The sequence below is a fragment of the Impatiens glandulifera genome, chromosome 8, assembly GCF_907164915.1.
Source record: "Impatiens glandulifera chromosome 8, dImpGla2.1, whole genome shotgun sequence".
NCBI lineage: Eukaryota > Viridiplantae > Streptophyta > Magnoliopsida > Ericales > Balsaminaceae > Impatiens > Impatiens glandulifera.
Window position 1 is genome coordinate 13,067,997 of NC_061869.1, and position 18,724 is coordinate 13,086,720.

The 18,724-nt window shown below is 30.6% G+C and overlaps 3 protein-coding genes across 3 annotated transcripts; 2 read left to right on the plus strand and 1 right to left on the minus strand.

Annotated features, from left to right (window-relative positions):
• Positions 1-3,215: 3,215 nt before the first annotated feature.
• On the plus strand, positions 3,216-10,825 carry LOC124911607 (FAD synthase-like). The gene is made up of 16 exons (XM_047452110.1): positions 3,216-3,322; positions 3,550-3,595; positions 3,680-3,849; positions 3,936-4,053; positions 4,152-4,234; positions 4,890-4,949; positions 5,106-5,363; positions 6,485-6,581; positions 7,322-7,372; positions 7,474-7,554; positions 7,756-7,827; positions 8,533-8,595; positions 8,706-8,858; positions 9,699-9,756; positions 9,856-9,908; positions 10,306-10,825. Exons 1-16 carry the CDS (start codon positions 3,222-3,224, stop codon positions 10,381-10,383), a joined length of 1,542 nt encoding a protein of 513 aa, XP_047308066.1. The 5' UTR covers positions 3,216-3,221; the 3' UTR covers positions 10,384-10,825.
• A 1,030-nt stretch (positions 10,826-11,855) lies between these two features.
• On the plus strand, positions 11,856-13,707 carry LOC124912313 (protein BASIC PENTACYSTEINE2-like). Its single transcript, XM_047452911.1, has 2 exons — positions 11,856-12,019; positions 12,433-13,707. Exon 2 carries the CDS (start codon positions 12,433-12,435, stop codon positions 13,393-13,395), a length of 963 nt encoding a protein of 320 aa, XP_047308867.1. The 5' UTR covers positions 11,856-12,019; the 3' UTR covers positions 13,396-13,707.
• A 1,923-nt stretch (positions 13,708-15,630) lies between these two features.
• On the minus strand, positions 15,631-17,467 carry LOC124911941 (thylakoid lumenal 15.0 kDa protein 2, chloroplastic). Its single transcript, XM_047452483.1, has 6 exons — positions 17,217-17,467; positions 17,028-17,131; positions 16,292-16,382; positions 16,145-16,213; positions 15,942-16,051; positions 15,631-15,870 (listed from the first exon to the last, which is right to left on the minus strand). Exons 1-6 carry the CDS (start codon positions 17,416-17,418, stop codon positions 15,784-15,786), a joined length of 663 nt encoding a protein of 220 aa, XP_047308439.1. The 5' UTR covers positions 17,419-17,467; the 3' UTR covers positions 15,631-15,783.
• Between the last annotated feature and the right edge of the window lie 1,257 nt (positions 17,468-18,724).

An 18,724-nucleotide genomic window follows, 5' to 3' on the forward strand; every position in this document is an offset into this window, starting at 1 on the left:
TTTAACAATATAAGTTTAAATTTTTAACTAACTAGTCTATATCTATCTCTCTCTCTCTCTCTATATATATATATATATATATATATATATATATATATATATAATGGTGCTTAATTTTCAAAGTGTCTGAATTATCAGGTCAAGAGTTGTGGTTAATTTGGATATATATGTGCGAGAAATTAAAAATGCTATCACATTTTAACCGTAATTTTTTTCTCAGTTTTTATATCATTACTCGTGTAAATGCACGGGTTACATGCTAGTATATATAATGATGCTTAATTTTTAAAGTGTCCGGATTGTCGAGTCGAGAGCTGTGGTTAATTTGGATATATATGTGAGAGTAAATGGATACTTGGGTCGAATTGTGGGTTGACCCGTCCATAAACTTAAAACGGTTAAAAATAAAATTAAAAATACTATAGGTATGTTTTGAACTTGCAATCTAACAAAAAAACAAGTATAATCCTCTAACCAACTAGGCTAATAAGACTTTATATTTAAATTTTAAACCAAATTTGATAAAACGTTTTAACAATATAAGTTCAACTTTTTAACTAATATATATATATATATATATATATATATATATATATATATATATATATATATATATATATATATATATATATATATATAATGATACTTAATTTTTAAAGTGTCCGGAGTTGTGGTTAATATAGAAATATATGTGAGAGTGAATGAATATTTGGGTCGAATTGTGAGTTGACCTGTCACACTTTCTCCCCATTTGCCTATAAATTTTTTATTAAATAAAAAACATTTAAAAGGGAAAAAGATAACATGATTATTCCTTTCTAAAAGGAAATAATCTTATTTGTTCCTAATCTAATAAACAAAATCTAATTAACATTAAAACCAAACTTTTTTTAATGAGGGAAAAGCCTAGGTTGAAAAGTGATAGAGTCTTGTATCTAAAAATATTTATTTAATGAAAACTTAATTAAATTAACATAATTAATTTAATTAAACAAATAACAAATTTAACAAATAAAAATTTGAAAAATTAAGTTAAATTTTTTTTATGTTAAAACTTTATTATTTTTTTTTATTATATGTCTAAGGTGATTAATTAAAACCCTTAAACATAACAATTCATTAAGAAAACCTTATTAAACGAATTAGGTAAACAAAATCTGGTTATTATATAAAAAATGTTTTTTTTTTAAAAAAGTTATTTTATTACTTAAGGTGAGATTACATAATAAAACACATTTAAGTATATTACATATGACAAAAACTCTTATGTTTCCATAACTTAGGCTAATTGTCACTTAACATTATTGAAATCCAAAATCAACTTTTTTTTGAAAATTCAATTATTTCAAAAATATTGTTTATAAATTATAAAAATTGGGGGTGAAAAATGAGTGTCTGCAATGATTTTATAAGGCGCTGCACATGTCACCATTAACTGAAAAAACTATATATATTTTTTAACAGAAAGAAAGTACTAAACAACAGACACTAAAATCTACCAACCAAACTATAAAAGTAATAAAAATGGTACATCTCGGGTTCAAGGAACGATTTGTTCAATGCTTCATCTTCTACGACGTTATCTTTGTTGTATTCATGAACATGAAACCTTAAGAAGTACGTTATTTATACAAAAAAAAAATCTTATGTATAAGTACGGTTGAAAACCTACCATTTCGGTGAAAGTATTTGTAGTCTTTTTCACGTAGTGAATAAATCTAGGCTTTTGAGTTTGGAGACAATTTTTGCGGGAGAGAGTTAAGAGAGGGAGACGATTAGACGACAATGAGCGGAAAATGAATTTTAGAGATGATTTTTTTAATTACTCTCTCATGGAAAGTGGTAGCTTACGCCAAATTTATGATCTTGCTCTCGTTACAATCTCGGTTGTCTCTATCAATATTTTACAAGGTCTTATATGGTGTTGGTTATTTAGAGGGTTTTAAGAAAGTTATTAAATAAATAAGTGTTATTTGAATTAATATAATATTTTTATATTTAAAACTTAAATTTTATAAAACAAAATTATTTTAATAATTTAATTGATTATTTCTTTTATAATGAATTAATTTCATTAATTTAAACTAATTACATATGAAAAGTTAATTTTTAAATAGTATAAAATAATATTTAGAATAAAACAATTAAATAAGAATTTAGACATTAAATATTAGACAAATTTACAAAAGCTAAATTTTAAAATAGAAGATTCAATCATTTTCAAATTTATTTAGGGTAACTTCAAATTCGAACTCGTTTGAATTCAATAAAATTGAGTAAGTAAGGTAAGCCGAACAAACCAATCGAAAAAGGTTAATAGAACTTTTATCAAATATAATGAGTGACAATAAAAATTGTCTAACCCATAAGTTGATAATCAACTCTAAAAAATATTCGAAATAATCAAAAACTCATTAAAATTAATTAACGTATGATAAAATGAAAAAACTAATTAGAATAATTCTTTAATAAATATAAGATAAATAATTTCAAATTTAACAATAATTTCATCTCATTTATTGTTATTAAGAATGGATTAATATATGGTTTTAGAAAGTAACAAGATAACATTATTCATTCGGATTATAAATATTGAGATAGAAATTCCAATTCAACTAAAAATAATATTTTAAACTAAAGAAAATATAATATTAATTTAGATGTGTGTGCGGTGAAAAGTAAAACATTACATCCTACTATATTAATAAAAAAGTTATTAAAAAAGAAAATAACTTTCTTCTAAAAATTTAATAATTAATAAATTTAATGATTTGATTATTAAAAAAAAAAGTTTAATATAAAAGATATGGAAAGAAATTTCAAAAAAGAAAAAAAAATCAAAATCCATCCCAAATCCCAACTCAATTCATTTATTTAATATGTATCTTGTTTATTAAGGACTTTGCAATTATTATTATTTTTTTTTTATGTCAAAACAGTTTTTAAAAAAAGTATATTTGTATTTATTGTTTAACATATTATATTAATTTAACCAAAATAAATCAATTTTTACAAATTTATTTTATTTGAAAAAAAAAACCTAATAAATCAAGTAAGGTCTTGATAAGAAAATCTATCTACATTTATCCGATCCAATCCCTATCTCTGTGCTTCTTCAACCTCTCCGTTTGACGGGTAAGATTTCACAGTTCAGAACCCAGAAGAGCTCTTCTTCAATTCCTCTCTCCTCCTGTCTCCTCTTTCCGTATCTTGATATTTAGATGGAGATCGACAAAGCTATCAAGGCAAGCGATGACAGGAGGCTGAAAACGAAATACAATAACGCCATCTACATTATTCAAAGGGCACTTACTCTCTATTCGTGAGTTCTCTTTATGTTCTTGTATTTCTGATTTTAGTGGAAATAGATTAGTTTGCTAGGATTTGGGTGTTTGAGTAATGGGTAAGATTTACATAACCAGATAAGCAGCATCTGGTCTGAGAAATTCTTATCGTTCCTAGGAAATTTTGCATCTTTTGCATTATTTAACCTTAAAAAGCAAAACTTGATAATACCCAATCATTGACTTCAAATGATTTCCTTGCCAGAATTGAAGAAGTTGCATTTAGCTTTAATGGTGGGAAGGATTCAACTGTGAGTATATTGAATTGATTGTGTTAGACATTCTCTGGGAATTTGTTATGATAGATGGTGGTATTGATTGATTGGTGTTTATAGGTTCTGCTCCATCTGCTCAGGGCTGGCTACTATTTGCATCAATGTGAAAAAAGTGTTGAAACTAAGGACACTGATAATTCCGACATAAAATTCCCAATAAGAACTATCTATTTTGAGAGCAATTCTGCCTTTCCTGACATCAACTTGTTCACATATGAGACTGCATCGACGTAAGAAGTTCTGCTAATTGCATTTGTTAAATCATTTTTATTGTTTGCATGTTCTCCGATGATTTATAAATTACATGACCGAGCAGTTATGGATTGCAAATTGATACTCTCCGTCAAGATTTTAAGTCTGGCTTGGAAGGTCTACTGAAATCCACGCCTATCAAGGCCATTTTTCTTGGAGTTCGAATTGGTGATCCTACAGCGGTATTTCTGAGATCTTAAGTCCTTCAACTACTATATTTTATTCATTTTATAAAGGAACCATAGAGCTTTTTGAATTTACATATAATAATCATCTGTAGGTTGGCCAAGAACAATTCTCCCCTAGTTCACCTGGATGGCCATCTTTCATGAGAGTTAATCCCATTTTGGACTGGTCGTACAGGTTGGTTTATGAAATGATGATATTTATGTGTTGGATAAATTGATTTTAGAGAGAGATATTTTCATGAGACGAAAATCTTTGCATTTTGTGGCTCATTATGTAATATATACCTATCCAAAAGTTTACTTGAAACTCTTATTTTCAAATTTAAGAGTTTGGTTTCTGCAAAGTAGAAGATAGTATCGACCTGATTTTGATGGTCATAAGATTTCTTTCCGTGTTTAAGTATCAGAATTGAGGTCCTTCAATTTTCTTTGATATAAAAATCAATTTTCATGAGGAGACTGCACTCACTCAAGTCACAGATGTAATGCATCACAGGGTAATTATCATAAAAAAGAGAAAAAGGACAGGGCTGATTATTTTTTACCATTTTAGTTTCATGAAGATGAGAACATTAATGCCCCATTTGGAAACACATATAATTTCTGTTTTTGTATTCACAGATCTTGTTGAGAAAGAACCAATAATTTTTTTAATCTGTCTGAAGTTTAACATTCAAATAAAATCTCATCCTGATACGTTTTGGATCAAGAATTTTTGTTTCAAGGTGTTTCCAGATGGAGCCATTATATATTTCATTACAGAACTTTCGTTTCAATGTGAATTTATATATATTTTGGCGTATCTGAATCATTTCTGGATGATGTGGCAGAGACGTGTGGGCGTTCCTTTTAACTTCTAAGGTTCAATATTGCAGTCTTTATGACCAAGGGTAAGTACTAAGAGAATTTACATATATATGTAATGAGAACAATGTCAATTTCATGGAATGTATGCCTTGTTCTTTACATGTCAAGTGAAGCTATTGATTTTTATCTGGAAATATCATTGTAAAATTATATTCAATTATTGATGCCTTTGTTCACAGGTATACTTCAATTGGAAGCATACATGATACAGTTCCAAATGCATTATTGTCGATTGGCAACTCCCCTAGTTCCGAAGCAAAATTCAGGCCTGCGTATTTACTTTCAGATGGGAGATTAGAAAGAGCAGGAAGGATAAAGAAATCTTCCCGCTCTTTGTCTGGACGATATCCAGCTGTCTGCAATGGCCTTAAAAATGAAGAAACACGTTCAGGTGGCATGCTTACAGCCTCAATAATTGCTGTGGGAGATGAGATTTTGTAAGCTCCTTGTTTCTTACACTCTTCCCAAGAATGTTATTGCCATTGTTTTTAACCTTGGTTACTTGAATTGTCATATTGTTATTCTACTTTCAGGTTTTCATTTTCTCTTTTTGTTTTGGTGTCTGGTCTATGATTCAGAATACTATGTTGTATGTTATTTCATTCTTTCACATACACTATTATCACTTGGTGGTATATCCTTCCTTTCACATGGTATATTTCTAAAATTTTGAGTTTGTCGTGGTCTTAGGGATACCATTATGATCGAACTCAAATTTTATGCCTCCTTGGAAGAAGGGAGATGAGACTCATAAAATTTGAGAGAGATTCTAGACTTTTTTTACAACCAGGTTTATTCAATATTAGAATGCTAGAAGGACCCCATCTACATGCCCCCAACTTACATTAGGGTATTCTTAGTGGAAGTGAGATTCTAGAATTTAATCAGCTGATTATCAATATTGTCATATATTATCTAAGCCATAAAACTTGAAATAATAAAATACTAATCTAATTACTAATAATTATCCACTAACATGATTATCCTAACTTGATATTTATCAACAATGTTTATCTAATTTTTCTAATTTACTGGCCATGTGTCCTTGTGTGATCAGCACATTAAAAATTGAAACCCTAATATATGTACTGTATCACATTACCTTAAAATACTTAATATGTTTGATCTTGTTGTTCAAGAAGAATATTCTTTTGGTTTATCAGTAGTTGAGAATCAGTGACCATAATCTTCTGTTATTATTATTATTTTATGTTATAGGTTCTAATTTAAAAAAAACTGCATTTGACTTAGTATTTTATTGATAAGGCCTGCTGATAAGTTGTTAAAACATTAAGGCATTCCTAGTTCCTCAACTGTTTGAGTTATTATTTGTGTAATGGTTTTTATGGGGGGAAATATTCTCCCATATTGGCTGTATTCTTGCCTTTTGTTTGACAACTATGCACATTCACAGAATCTTATATATTTGAGTTTCTTAATTTCTTATTGTCAAAAACATTTTCTCCCGTCTTTTTTCTTTGTCTTGACAATTATGTTAGCTCCTCGCATCAATTTACAGACCGTCTTTGATTTTATCCTTGTTGGTTCCATAGCTCAGGTCTGGTAGTGTCGAGGACTTAATAGGACCTTCTTTGTGCAAAAAACTGCATTCTGTAGGCTGGCTTGTATCACGTGTAGCAGTGGTTTCAAACAATGTAAGTAGTTCTGATTAGATACCTTGTTCTTTTGAAATGTTGAAGTTTGTATTAGTAGAGTTGTCGCGAAAGCAACTTCTAATAAATAGTGTCTACTCCAACTCTTGGCCACACGACCTCAATATTGTTCATTAAACAACTCAACCATAAAACCATGTTGGATTGGTATTTCTGATTAGATTTCTGATGCTTATATATTATTAATTGGCTTATAAGTTTCCATGCATTCCTGTTCTAAGGATCAGGACTATGGGATTGTTTCCTACTCAATAAAAACATTGTTGACACTCTTTTCTATACTGTAATGGATAACATTATGATTAGATATTTTTCTTTTTGAAATGTTCAAGTTTATATGGATAGAGTTGTCGTGAAAGCGATTACTAATAAACAATGCATATATCAAGTTTTTACCATGTGACCTCACCATTGTTATTGAACAACTGAATCATCAAATGATGTTGGATTAGTATTTCTGATTAGATTTCAAATGCTTGTATATATAATAATTGGCTTATAAGTTTCCATGACTATGGATTGTCTATGCAATAAAAAAACATTATTGGTTCTTCTCTCTATACACTATTGGAAATAAATCTTGTAAAAAATTTATGTTGTCAATTCCCATACAGGCTTAAAAGCATGGGTTCACTAACTATTAAGAACTAAGGATGAGATTTTTGGATGCTTTGATTCATGTATTTTGATTTTTCTACCTTTTGACATTCTTCCCAATCCAGGTAGACTCAGTAGCTGAAGAAGTTGAAAGGCGCAAGTCTACAAATGATATGGTATCAGGAAGATGATGTTCTAAAGCTGTTTTTCTCTTTGTTTTCCAAATACATGGATTGTTCATGATAAAAGTAATTAGGAAATTGAAATGGTTTTGCAGGTTTTCATATATGGCGCGGTTGGTCCACTTCACTCAGATGTTGCTGTTGCAGGAGTTGCAAAAGCATTTGGAGTTCGAACGGTTTGTTGTGGAAATATAAAAAATCATTGTTTTTATTGCTATGTTTATTGGGATGTCAATCTTCTAATTATATGTTTCAGTTGTTGCTATTTTTAATGCTTAGCCTATCACATTGATTAAGAAACAATGATTGAACTTATAATCTTCCTCTAGTTGTTAAATTCTAAGAGTAACTCGTTTTACTTAAAATTTACTGTATAGGCCCCAGATGAGGAGTTTGAAGAATATCTTAGGCATCTTATTGGTGAAAAATGCACAGGTGACAAAAATGAGGTAATAATATATATGATCATGTTGGAAGTACTTGTTGCATTTCTAATTCCATCGGAACTACTTTATTAGGACATATTTTGCATAAATACTAGTTAGTAAAAGAACATTGAACTCATTTGGAAACGCATCTTTTAGAAAAATTGTTACTCAATCCCAATGTGGATTCGCCAATTCATTTGAAAATCATATTCATTTTTCGTTGTGTAAGAAAGTGTGACTCACATTTTCATTTAGCTGAAATGATGGTTGTACCTGTGGTTGGATCCCAATGAAAAATGGCCAATTTATTTTGGGAAACATAAAAATGTATGGCTGAGTGAAACCACAGTTTCATTTGAAAAATGAATTGGTGGCTTTATTTGGGGGGGAATGAATTGGTGGTTTGATGAGTTCACAAGCTGGATTTTAGTTTGATGGTGCTCAATTGCATTCATGTGGTGTTCCTTCCAAACACAGCTCATTTTAAGATACGCTCAATCTACAAGTGTAGTTTTGGGTGCCTTTTTCTATTTTTTTTCTTTTTCCTTTTTGTGGTTTACGCTTACTTTTTCATTAGGAAAAAAAACTGCAACCTAACTAAATCAAGGCCATGCATGAAATGACTTGTGTAAATATTGCATCTGGTATCAGTTCATTTAAAAATAATTTTTCACACAATATGACATCAAAGAATAATATTAGTGTTTTTCTCGTTTTTCTTCTCAGATGGCTCAGTTGCCTGAGGGTATTACTGAATTACTGCATCATGAGAAGCTGCCGGTTCCATTGGTATGTTTTTGGAAGCTGACAACTTCATTTGCTTGCCTAGTTTATACTTCTTTGGGCTGTTATTTTCAATAGAAACGTCTTAAATATGACTTTGGATTTGTCACTTGTAGATCAAATGCTTAAATGTGATTGTTCTTGTGGCAACCAATGTGGATGAGTTGGACATGGAGTGGGAATGCATTATTGAATTGTCGAGATCAGGCAGCCTGCTCACATTGGCAGAACCACTTGTCTCGAAGTCCTTCACAACAACTCTATATGATGTATGTAGTAGCATCTGTACCATTTCATCACTTAGCTAATCTGGATGGTTTGCTTTTGTTTCCTTTTTTTGTTTTTTGTATGTGAAACTATACTATTAACTACTTTTAAACTCTTTTCGGATGATGCCATTGTCCCATAAAATGGGGACCGTTGGACAATGGGGGTAAATACAAATTACTGTTTTGGTGACGGGCATAGAAAGTAAGATGTGTTTTGCCACATAAATCCTCAATTATATTTTGTTTTAGACCATGTTTCTCTTTCCATTGAGGAGGCTAGCATAGCGATCCACCACCATGCCAATTATCAATTCTTTATGACACAAAATCTGTAGAGATGTTCTTTCACATACATTGCATTATTAGATTTTAAGATGGTTTTGATTAAATGCCATCACTTTATAGCCACAGTTTTGATTTTTGTTTCTATAGTTGAATCTGGATCCAGATACAAATATATTTGAAAACTAAATTTAGTCCCATACATATTCTAAATTTGTTGTTTCTGATCAAGATACTGAAACAAATTTAAAGTTCCCCAAATGGAGATGTCCTTGCATCATTTCATTAATTCTTTTGAATATAGAGAACTTATCTACATCAAACCGTTTCCATGTTAACTTGGGTCTTGCTATATTACTTTTATATATCTCTACTAATCTGGGAATTGGACTACTTTACTAATTATGGTATTGAAGTTGTTGGAACTTGTTTTATTTCAAAAGAGAAACAACTGTAGAAATATCTGTATGTTAGAGGACTTTTTAAGCGAAAATGTGTTCCAATGATATAGATAAAGCAATATTTGCTGCATATTGACCAACTCTATGCTCTATGCAGGTGGAACTTTCTCAAGAGCTATCAAAACTGTGTCTTGATTACCCAGATCTTTATATAGGTAAAAAACTCGAACATTGCATGTTGTCAGATGAATAAGTTTACCCTATAGAAAAAAACATTTCATTCTCCTAAAAGTTCTCTTGTTACGAATTTCTAGGGTGTCACCGCAAGTCAAGAAATAGCATGCTTGTGATACATTTTGAAGGCAAGGTAAGATATAGAGCACTAATAGACAAAGCTAAAGACATATATTGTGTCAATTATTCATACCAATTCAACGCAACATTGATGATTGAGTTGGGTATAGGGCATGCAAAAACTTACAAAAAAAGGTTTTTGAATGTGTCTGACTAAGTTTAGTTTCCTAACATTTTTGTATTTGAATTCAGATACACAGACAAAAATAGACATAAATTAGAAGTAGTATTCGCGACAATTTGTTAATACAAACTTTTAACATTTCAAAACATAAATAGAAAGTTGTTCATCTTCAATTGTGTTTTCGTCTTTCGTCAAGATTTATTGAATAAATAATAAATATTATACATGGAAGAAAGTAAACTGACCACCTTAAGCCCAATTCTAAACTTTTTGAGTTTTGGTTTAGGATGAAGAAAAACTGCAAGCTGCTGCAGATGCCTTGAACAAGAAGTTCAATCCAGGGGTATTTACAGAATTGAACTGAGACATAAGATGCATAATTCTTGTTCAACCATGGGAAACTCGTTTGTTTCCTCATTTGGTAGGTAAAATACACTCACATGACATGGTATAAAAATCAATGCCTTAAATCTCGTTGTTTGATTCAACTCAAATGCTTCACGCGATAAGATGAGACAGAATCAGTTTTTTATTCTTCCTTTTTTTAAGAAAATTGGTCATATTGCACTAATTCGATGCCTTGTTTTTGGACTTGAACCAACATAAAATGTCCTCAGCCTAGTTATTTGCAGAAATGTTAAACAAAAGGACTAGCCATGTGTATCATGTTTATGTAGTAGTTTTTTTCTACCAGGCTTCTACTCTAAAGTCTAAACCTCATTTTTTTTATTGGTCTTTTGTTTTGTTTTAGTCAAAAGTAGTGTTTCTTTGTCATAATCCAAGTAAAGAAAAAATGGCTTCCCCTTTATTTTCTTTTGAATTTGGAACAAATATTTCATTAGATGGGTATGAATGAATGGATTTCATATTATTATAACACTAACATTGTTAAAATACTATATATAAGTTTATCATATATTTTAATAAACCAACACATTTAGTACCAACATTATTATTACCATCTTTTTTTCTTTCAAAGTAAAGAACCATTAGCTTATGTTTCTCTATTCAAAATAAATTAGTGAACAAAATTTATTGAATTGAATTTGACATTTTTGTTCTTTTAGACAAGATTTTTCACTATTATTATTAATAATAATTTTTTAAATGGTTCATTTGTGAGGATTCGAATAAATAACAAAATAAGATTCGAATTAATAATCTAACACGAGTTATATCAAATCTATGTTCATTGAACAAAGAAGATTTGAATTAATAACCTAACACAAGTCATATCAAATCTTAATATGTTCATTGAACAAAGGAAGTTTATATGATATTTCAATGCAATTTTTTTTCAAGATGAAACTCTAATATATTTAGTTTCAAACAATTAAAACGTCACATTAAATTTTGTTTATTTAATGAAGTGGTTATAAATTAGGAAAAAATTACAAGAAGAGAAGGCAAAAGTTCTCAAGGAAATGAGTAAAATGTAAAATCAATAATCACAAATGAACATAAGAAAATGAAATTAAGATGGGAAAGAAAAAATGATTGGTTTTAAACTTACATGCCCAAAAGGAAAAACCTAAGTGGGTCTTCTTCTCATATAGAAAAAAGTTAACCAAGTAGGGCTTCTCCAAGATGTTCTTTTTATATATAGTTCATTGTAAAATTGAATAAATAATGTTTATTTTTATTACCTAACAAATTGTGGGTTATATAGAAAAATAGATAATAAAGATGGGTTTTGTTTGTTTTGTTTAATTTAATTTAATTTAATTTAATTTAATTGATTAAGAATGAATGTAAATTAGATAATAAATATAAAAGTGGGATGTGGGAGGTTATAAAGAAAAGCTTGTTATTCTTCTTTAACCTGATGAGTTCAAACAAAAAGAATAAAGGTTGTCTCTGTTGGTGTCTCTCTCACCCTCTCTTTCTCTCTCTCTGCGCCTCCCCGGCCCATCCCCACCTCCAAGATTTCTCTCTCCTCTCTCTTTCTCTCTGTGTTTCTCTCTCCTCTCTCCTCTTTTTGAACCTGTGTTTATCCACAAGTAAGTTTCTCTATCTCTCTCCTCTCTCTTTCTCAATAATATAGGCTTTAATTTACTTATCTCTCTAGAGAATCTGTATTTGTTCGTACCAGCTGCAACAGGCCGCCGGCATGCATGTTGATCAATCTGATTCGGATAATGGGTTATTTATGGATGGATCTATCTTTTTTGTTCTTGTTTTATCAGCATTACGTTTCAATTTTTGTTATTTATGATCTATTTAGTTATGTTTGACGAATCTATTGTTGGGATTACATGGGATTGTTGGGATCTTTAGATCTTGTGTTTCCTTATAAAAAAAGTTTTGATCTTTTAACTGCGATTTAATTTCTTTATCTAGTTTGTTGGCTTTGAACCCGCAATTATGATGGTGGATTTAAGGCATTTATCCTCTTTTGTTTGTATTCGATTAGATGGAAGACGATGGTTTGAATATGCAGAACTGGGGATATTATGAACCTTCTAACTTTAAAAGTCATCTGGGTCTGCAATTGATGCCAACAGTTTCTGAGCAAAATGTGAAACCATTCTTTACTACAGGGAGAGATCATCATCCTGTTCCTCATCCTGTTCCTCATCCTCATCCTCACCATCAACATCATCATAATCCTAATGCATTTATGATGATGGGTAATAATAACAACAATAGTACTAATAATGGCGGTTTCCAATCCAGAGATTGTGCTGTTTCAGAACCTCCCAATTTACAACACATGGACTATTTAAGGGAAAGTTGGTTGAATCAGCAAAGAGACAAGTTCATTAACGTTTTACCCATAAACCCTAATTTCAATGTTCTTCCAGAGCCTGGATTAACCCATCCAATGCACCAGATTCTACCACCGCCAGAGACATTGGAAGATCCAAATGGTGTTGGAAATGAAGTTGTTGGCACTTTGAAGAAGAGAAACTGCAACAGCAGCAGCAGTAGCAATCCTAAAGGTCCTAAACCGAAGAAGAGTAAGAAAGGTCCTTCTGTTATGCCTAAGGAGAATGGGAATTCTTCTTCGTCTGTTCAAAGAGCTAAGCAACCGAAGAAGAGTATGGATATGAATATGCTTATCAATGGTATGAATATGGACATATCAACTATTCCTATCCCGGTTTGCTCTTGTACTGGTGCGGTTCAGCAATGTTATCGATGGGGATGTGGTGGCTGGCAATCGGCTTGTTGTACTACTACTATATCAACTTATCCATTGCCGATGAGCACTAAGAGACGAGGTGCTAGGATTGCTGGAAGGAAGATGAGTCAGGGAGCTTTCAAGAAGGTTCTCGAGAAGCTGGCTTCTGAATGTTATAATTTTAATAACCCGATTGATCTCAGGAATCACTGGGCCAAACATGGAACAAACAAGTTTGTCACCATCAGATAGATTGATCGATTGATTGATTGGGTACACTTTTGATCTGAACTGGATTCTCATTACTTCTGCTTTGTTTTTGGTTTTTTTTCATTGTATATATTATCTTCTGAATTTTTTTTTCTTTCTTTAAAAAAAAGAAGGGGAGGGTTTAAATTGATCATTTTGACTTAATATCCTTGGGATTTTGTGAATTCAAGGATGAGCAATTTATGTACTTTCTTTGTTGTTTCTCTTTTTATTCTTGCTGAACTTGGGGAAGATGAGATATTCAATGTTGTTAATCTTAATTTTGTTTATCATTGAAATACATTTGTTTCTTCATTGAATTTCTTAATGAGATGAGAGGTTAGCTTAAATTTGCTTTTGTCTTATGATCGGGTTGGTTTGTGTGGATGTTGAATCTGAAAAAGGAATTTTCTAATGACTTCTTGATTTGGAAACATTTTGTATTCAAAACCTTGCTCAGAACTGTCATTGAATAGGTTAGTTGGATGTAGTTTGAAGCTTTTATGTTATGATGGATTGTGTGGATGTTGAACTTTAAGAAGGAAGTTTCATAAATTTGGGAGCATTTTTTTTATCTGGATTTGAATCTAGGCTTAGAATGGTCAATGAAGAGGTTAGTTGAATGTATTTTGAAGTTTTTATCTTAGATGGGCTGTGTGGATCTGTAGATGCTGAAATCTGAAAAAGGAATTTTTACTATGCTTGATTTGGAAATATTTTTGTATTTAGATTAAAACCTGCCTTAGATCTGTCATTGAAGAGGTTAGTTTAATGTATTTGGAAGTTATTTTATTTTATCATATGATGGGTTAGCTGTGTAGATTTTGAATCTGAAAAAGGAAGTTTCATATTATTGGCTTCTTGATTTGGAAACATTTTTGTATTTGGATTAAACCTGACTTAGACATGTCAATGAAGATGTTAGTTGAATGTATTTTGAAGTTTTTTTTATCTTAGCATGGGTTGGTTGTGTAGATGTTGAATCTGAAAAAGGAAGTTAAATAAATGACTTCTTGATTCAGAAACATTTTTGTATATGAATTTGAACTTGGCTCAGGCCTGTCAATGAAAAAATTTGAGTTTTGTATCTTAGGATGTGTTGGTTGTGTAGATATTGAATCTGAAAAAGGAAGTCTCATAATGGCTTCTTGATTTAGAAAACATTTTTGTATCTGGATTTAAACTTAGTTTAAAACTGTCAATGAATAGGTTAGTTGAATGTATTTTGAAATTTTTTGATGAGTTGTGTGGATGTGAATCTGAAGAAAAGACTCTTCATAATGCTTGATTTGGAAACATTTGTCTGGATTTGAATTTGGTTTGGGACTGTCAAAGAAGAGGTTAGTTGAATGTATTTAGAAGCTTTTATCTTATTAGGTTATGTGGATATTGAATTTGAAAAAGGAAGTTTCATAATGGCTTGATGGGAAACATTTTTCTATCTGGATTTGTGGCACAGAACTGTCAATGGAGTGGTTAGTTGAATGTATTTTGAAGCTTTTATCTTATGATGGGTTATGTGGATGTTGAATCTGAAAAAAGGAAACACTTTTTTTATCTGGATTAAAACTGTTAATGAAGAGGTTAATTGAATGTATTTTGAACTTTTGATGGGTTGTGTTGATACTGAATCTGAAATGGAAGTTTCATAATTGTAAACTGGATTTGCTAGTTGAATGTAGTTGAAGCTTTTATCTAATGATGGGTTGTTTGGAGTTTGAATCTGATTTTTTTCTTCTTTTTGTATATCTATATGAACCTACCTGGTTCAGAAACTGCCGATGACTTTATGAATGGTGATTCTAAAATGATCACATCTAGATCCAAATTGAGAAATCAGGTAGTTGTGGGTAATTGTGATGTTCAAGTTTTGTTCTTTGTTCAATGCAAGAATAGAATAAAAGATGATGACTTATGGGGAAAGGAAGTGAATGGCTATCCTTAAAGATTGTAGAGATTTATGCTTTTCTTCTAATTCATGCAAAGAAAAAGGTAAATTGTTTATGTTATCAAGTAAATCTGCTAGCCTTTTGGGGATTGCTTATAAACTGATAATCCACCCTTTGAAGCATATATTGGTCATGACTCATTGTGGGTATTCTTTTATTAAAGTCTTTGTTTGGAATAGACATTGACTTGCTTTTAATTTAAACATTCTCATTATTGTCTATATAAGTCTTTCTTTGTAAGATTACACCTAATATTCATATCATGATGTCATAAGGATTATCTGAAATTAAAGCAAAATGGTCTTCTCAAATTTACCTAAGTGTTAGTTTAGCAAGGAGATAAACTTGTTTGATAATTGATTATTACTCGAATAAACCAAAAGGAGAAGTTTGTTGCGTATATCTTATCGGGTAAAAAGACAATATTTGCTAATAGTTGGCATTAGTTTACATCAACAGAACAGTTAGATGAATCTCTTAAGCATGTTGTTATAGCCATAACAGCCTCTTCAATTGATGCATCTTCCCCCTACAAATAAACACACAAAAATCACTTCCAAACCTAAAACTTAACCATAAAAACAGAGAAAACATCTTCACCTTCTCTTTCCAATAAAACATGTTTCCGTATTTTCCTGCTACACGACTCCAGAAATTTCGTGGCACATCTAAATCAACCGTAACTCCCACATTGAAATTTAGTAGATTACCTGAAAATACAAAAAAATTAAAACACAGTTTCTAAAGTAATTTCATCACCTTACATGAAAGAAAAGGACACACAAAGTGGTGTATGTTCTAACCGAAGGTTGGGTCAGCGACAAAAACTACGGTTCTATCATCAACTTTCCAATAATCTTTAATTGCCAATCCTGTAAACAGATACAAAATGTTGAAGTTTGTATTGAAAGATGAACTCGATAATATCCATTTTCTAAAACAAAAGTTACCAGGTGTATTGGGATAGTTTTGAGCTAGTACTCTCAACTTATATCCGGTATCCTTTTCCAATGATAATATCTCATTGGCCAGCCTTTTCTCCTTCAAACGTAGTAAGTCAAAGTCAAAGTTCGAAAGGGTTCATTATAATTCGAAATTCAATACTGATAACATACATTTAAAAAAAAATACTATCTCTTTAGTAGTTTAGTTATAAAGTGTGGATGTTATGCAATGTCACTTTTAGAGGAGTTAGTAGTGTCATTTTTTCAATAAAAACAATTCATTAGAGCTATTGATATCGGTTTTAAAAAATCTTCAATCTAATCGGCAGTTGAATAACAAATAAATTCGATTTAGTTGATTAATAGGTTTGATTTGCTCAAACTTTCACCTGTAGTCACATTGCTTTGATCTCATTAGGTTTTAAGATGTGCTAATTGGATTTAGTTTACATTATTCAAATCATCAATCAAACTATCTTTTTGTTTTTGTATTATCCTCTCAATTATGACTATTTTAAGTAAGAATCAATCCTTAAGATATTTGAAATCTTAAACAAATCTCAATGTACTTGTTTTTCTTACCAGATGACTTAATTTTGAATAACCTTTCCCAATAACATTATATTTTTAAATAACATAGAAGATTATCCAATTAACCAGGATCCAACATGCCTTATACTCTCAATCTACATGTTTTTGTTCATGGTTATAAATGTAGAAGAAGAAAAGGGAAACTTATAACCTGACCATCGGATAGGAATCCGGCGGCATCAATGACAGTACTAAACTCCTTTGGAAGCAATTCCGGTTTGTTTACTCCTACCTTTCCCTCTGCAAATCCAACTCCTACAAAAGTAACCCCATTCTCAATTCCAATTCAAGAACAGAAAAAACCCATTAAGAAGAAATTAAATAAATGAAATCTTTGGACCTGAGAAAGAGAAAACAAGAGACAGAGCAGTAGATAGAGTAAAGTTTAGAGCTTTGGTACGAAATCCAGAAACCCATTTAGTGTAATCAGTTGAAGTGGTAAGGGCGAGACGATTCGCCGGCGGTTTGGTGGGTTTTGCCGGAGGAAGAGTGGTGGTTCGGAATGTTAACGGTGGAGAATGATGGAGAAGAAGAAAAGACATGTTTGATTCTTCTTTTTCCTATCCAATCCATTATGTTTCAATCCCATGGCTATTTTTGGGCAAATACAAATTTATCATCCATTTTTTCTATATAAGATAAACAACCCTATTCAAATTGTATTGTCAAAAATAAAACAAAAATTCAATCATAAAAAAAACAAGGTTTAATGTTTCGAAATTGATCGAATAAGGTAGAACTATTTGAAAATTTCAAAATTGATCGAATTTTGATAGTAATTGAATTCAAGTTAGTTATTTGTTAGCTTTTCCAATTAGATGAGTTATTATAGAAACTAATTTTGTACCATAATAAAATGTTTACTTTGAATACTATAACAAACTATATTAATAAGAAAGTTTGTTATCGACATGTTTTATTAATTTTTTTAAAAAATTATTTGACCAGTATTCAAAAAAATTATTTGTACATAAAGAATATAATGTTCTAAATATTCTTTTAATTCTTAGTAAAGATTATTACTTTGAAAAAAAAAATTATAAAGTTGTTTAAGTTAAATTTTTTTAACAAATAATTTTGTTTTAAAAATGGTACATTTAATTAAAAAATCTTTTAAGCACAATGATAAAAATGTACAAATTGAATACAATTATAGAATAATTAATTGACTCGAAGATTTTCAAAAAACGCAATAAAATCTCTATACGAACTCACAGGTTTTGTGAATTTAATCTCCGACATCGTTATGATTATGACATTGTGAATAATCCTTAACGGTCTACTTTCATTGTTAAAAGTTTTTCAATTTTTTTCCAACAAGATAGTCCACCAGAAAATTTTTAGAGATAGAGACTCATTTTCTAAGTCTCGCATTTTTAGTCGCCTAATCCATGCCTCCTAATAGCCACTAAGAGTTTCCAGCATGACACATTGTATTTCAGTCAAATTCCACAAAAGACTTCATATATTTGCAACAACGTGACAATGTAAAGATAGATGAGAAGTTGTATAAACCTCTTTGTAACACATACGACAACGACATACATCTATCGTCAGTGAGAATTCCGCCGTAAATAACAGTCCATCCAAAAAAATAGATCTTGTTAGGCATCTTAGACTTCCATAAATTTTTCTAACAAAGATCAATCGGGTTAACTTTATTAAACAAAGTGTAACAATGTCCCACATGAAAGTTATTTGGATCACGCCACTGCATAGAATTTCGAGAAGACTGGTTTAACCCCTTATTTTTAATCATGAACAAAAAGTCTATCATTGAACATGTTTTCTTCACTATTCAATCTTTTTCTATACTTGATACGGTTAGCAAAACCACTAGATCGAATG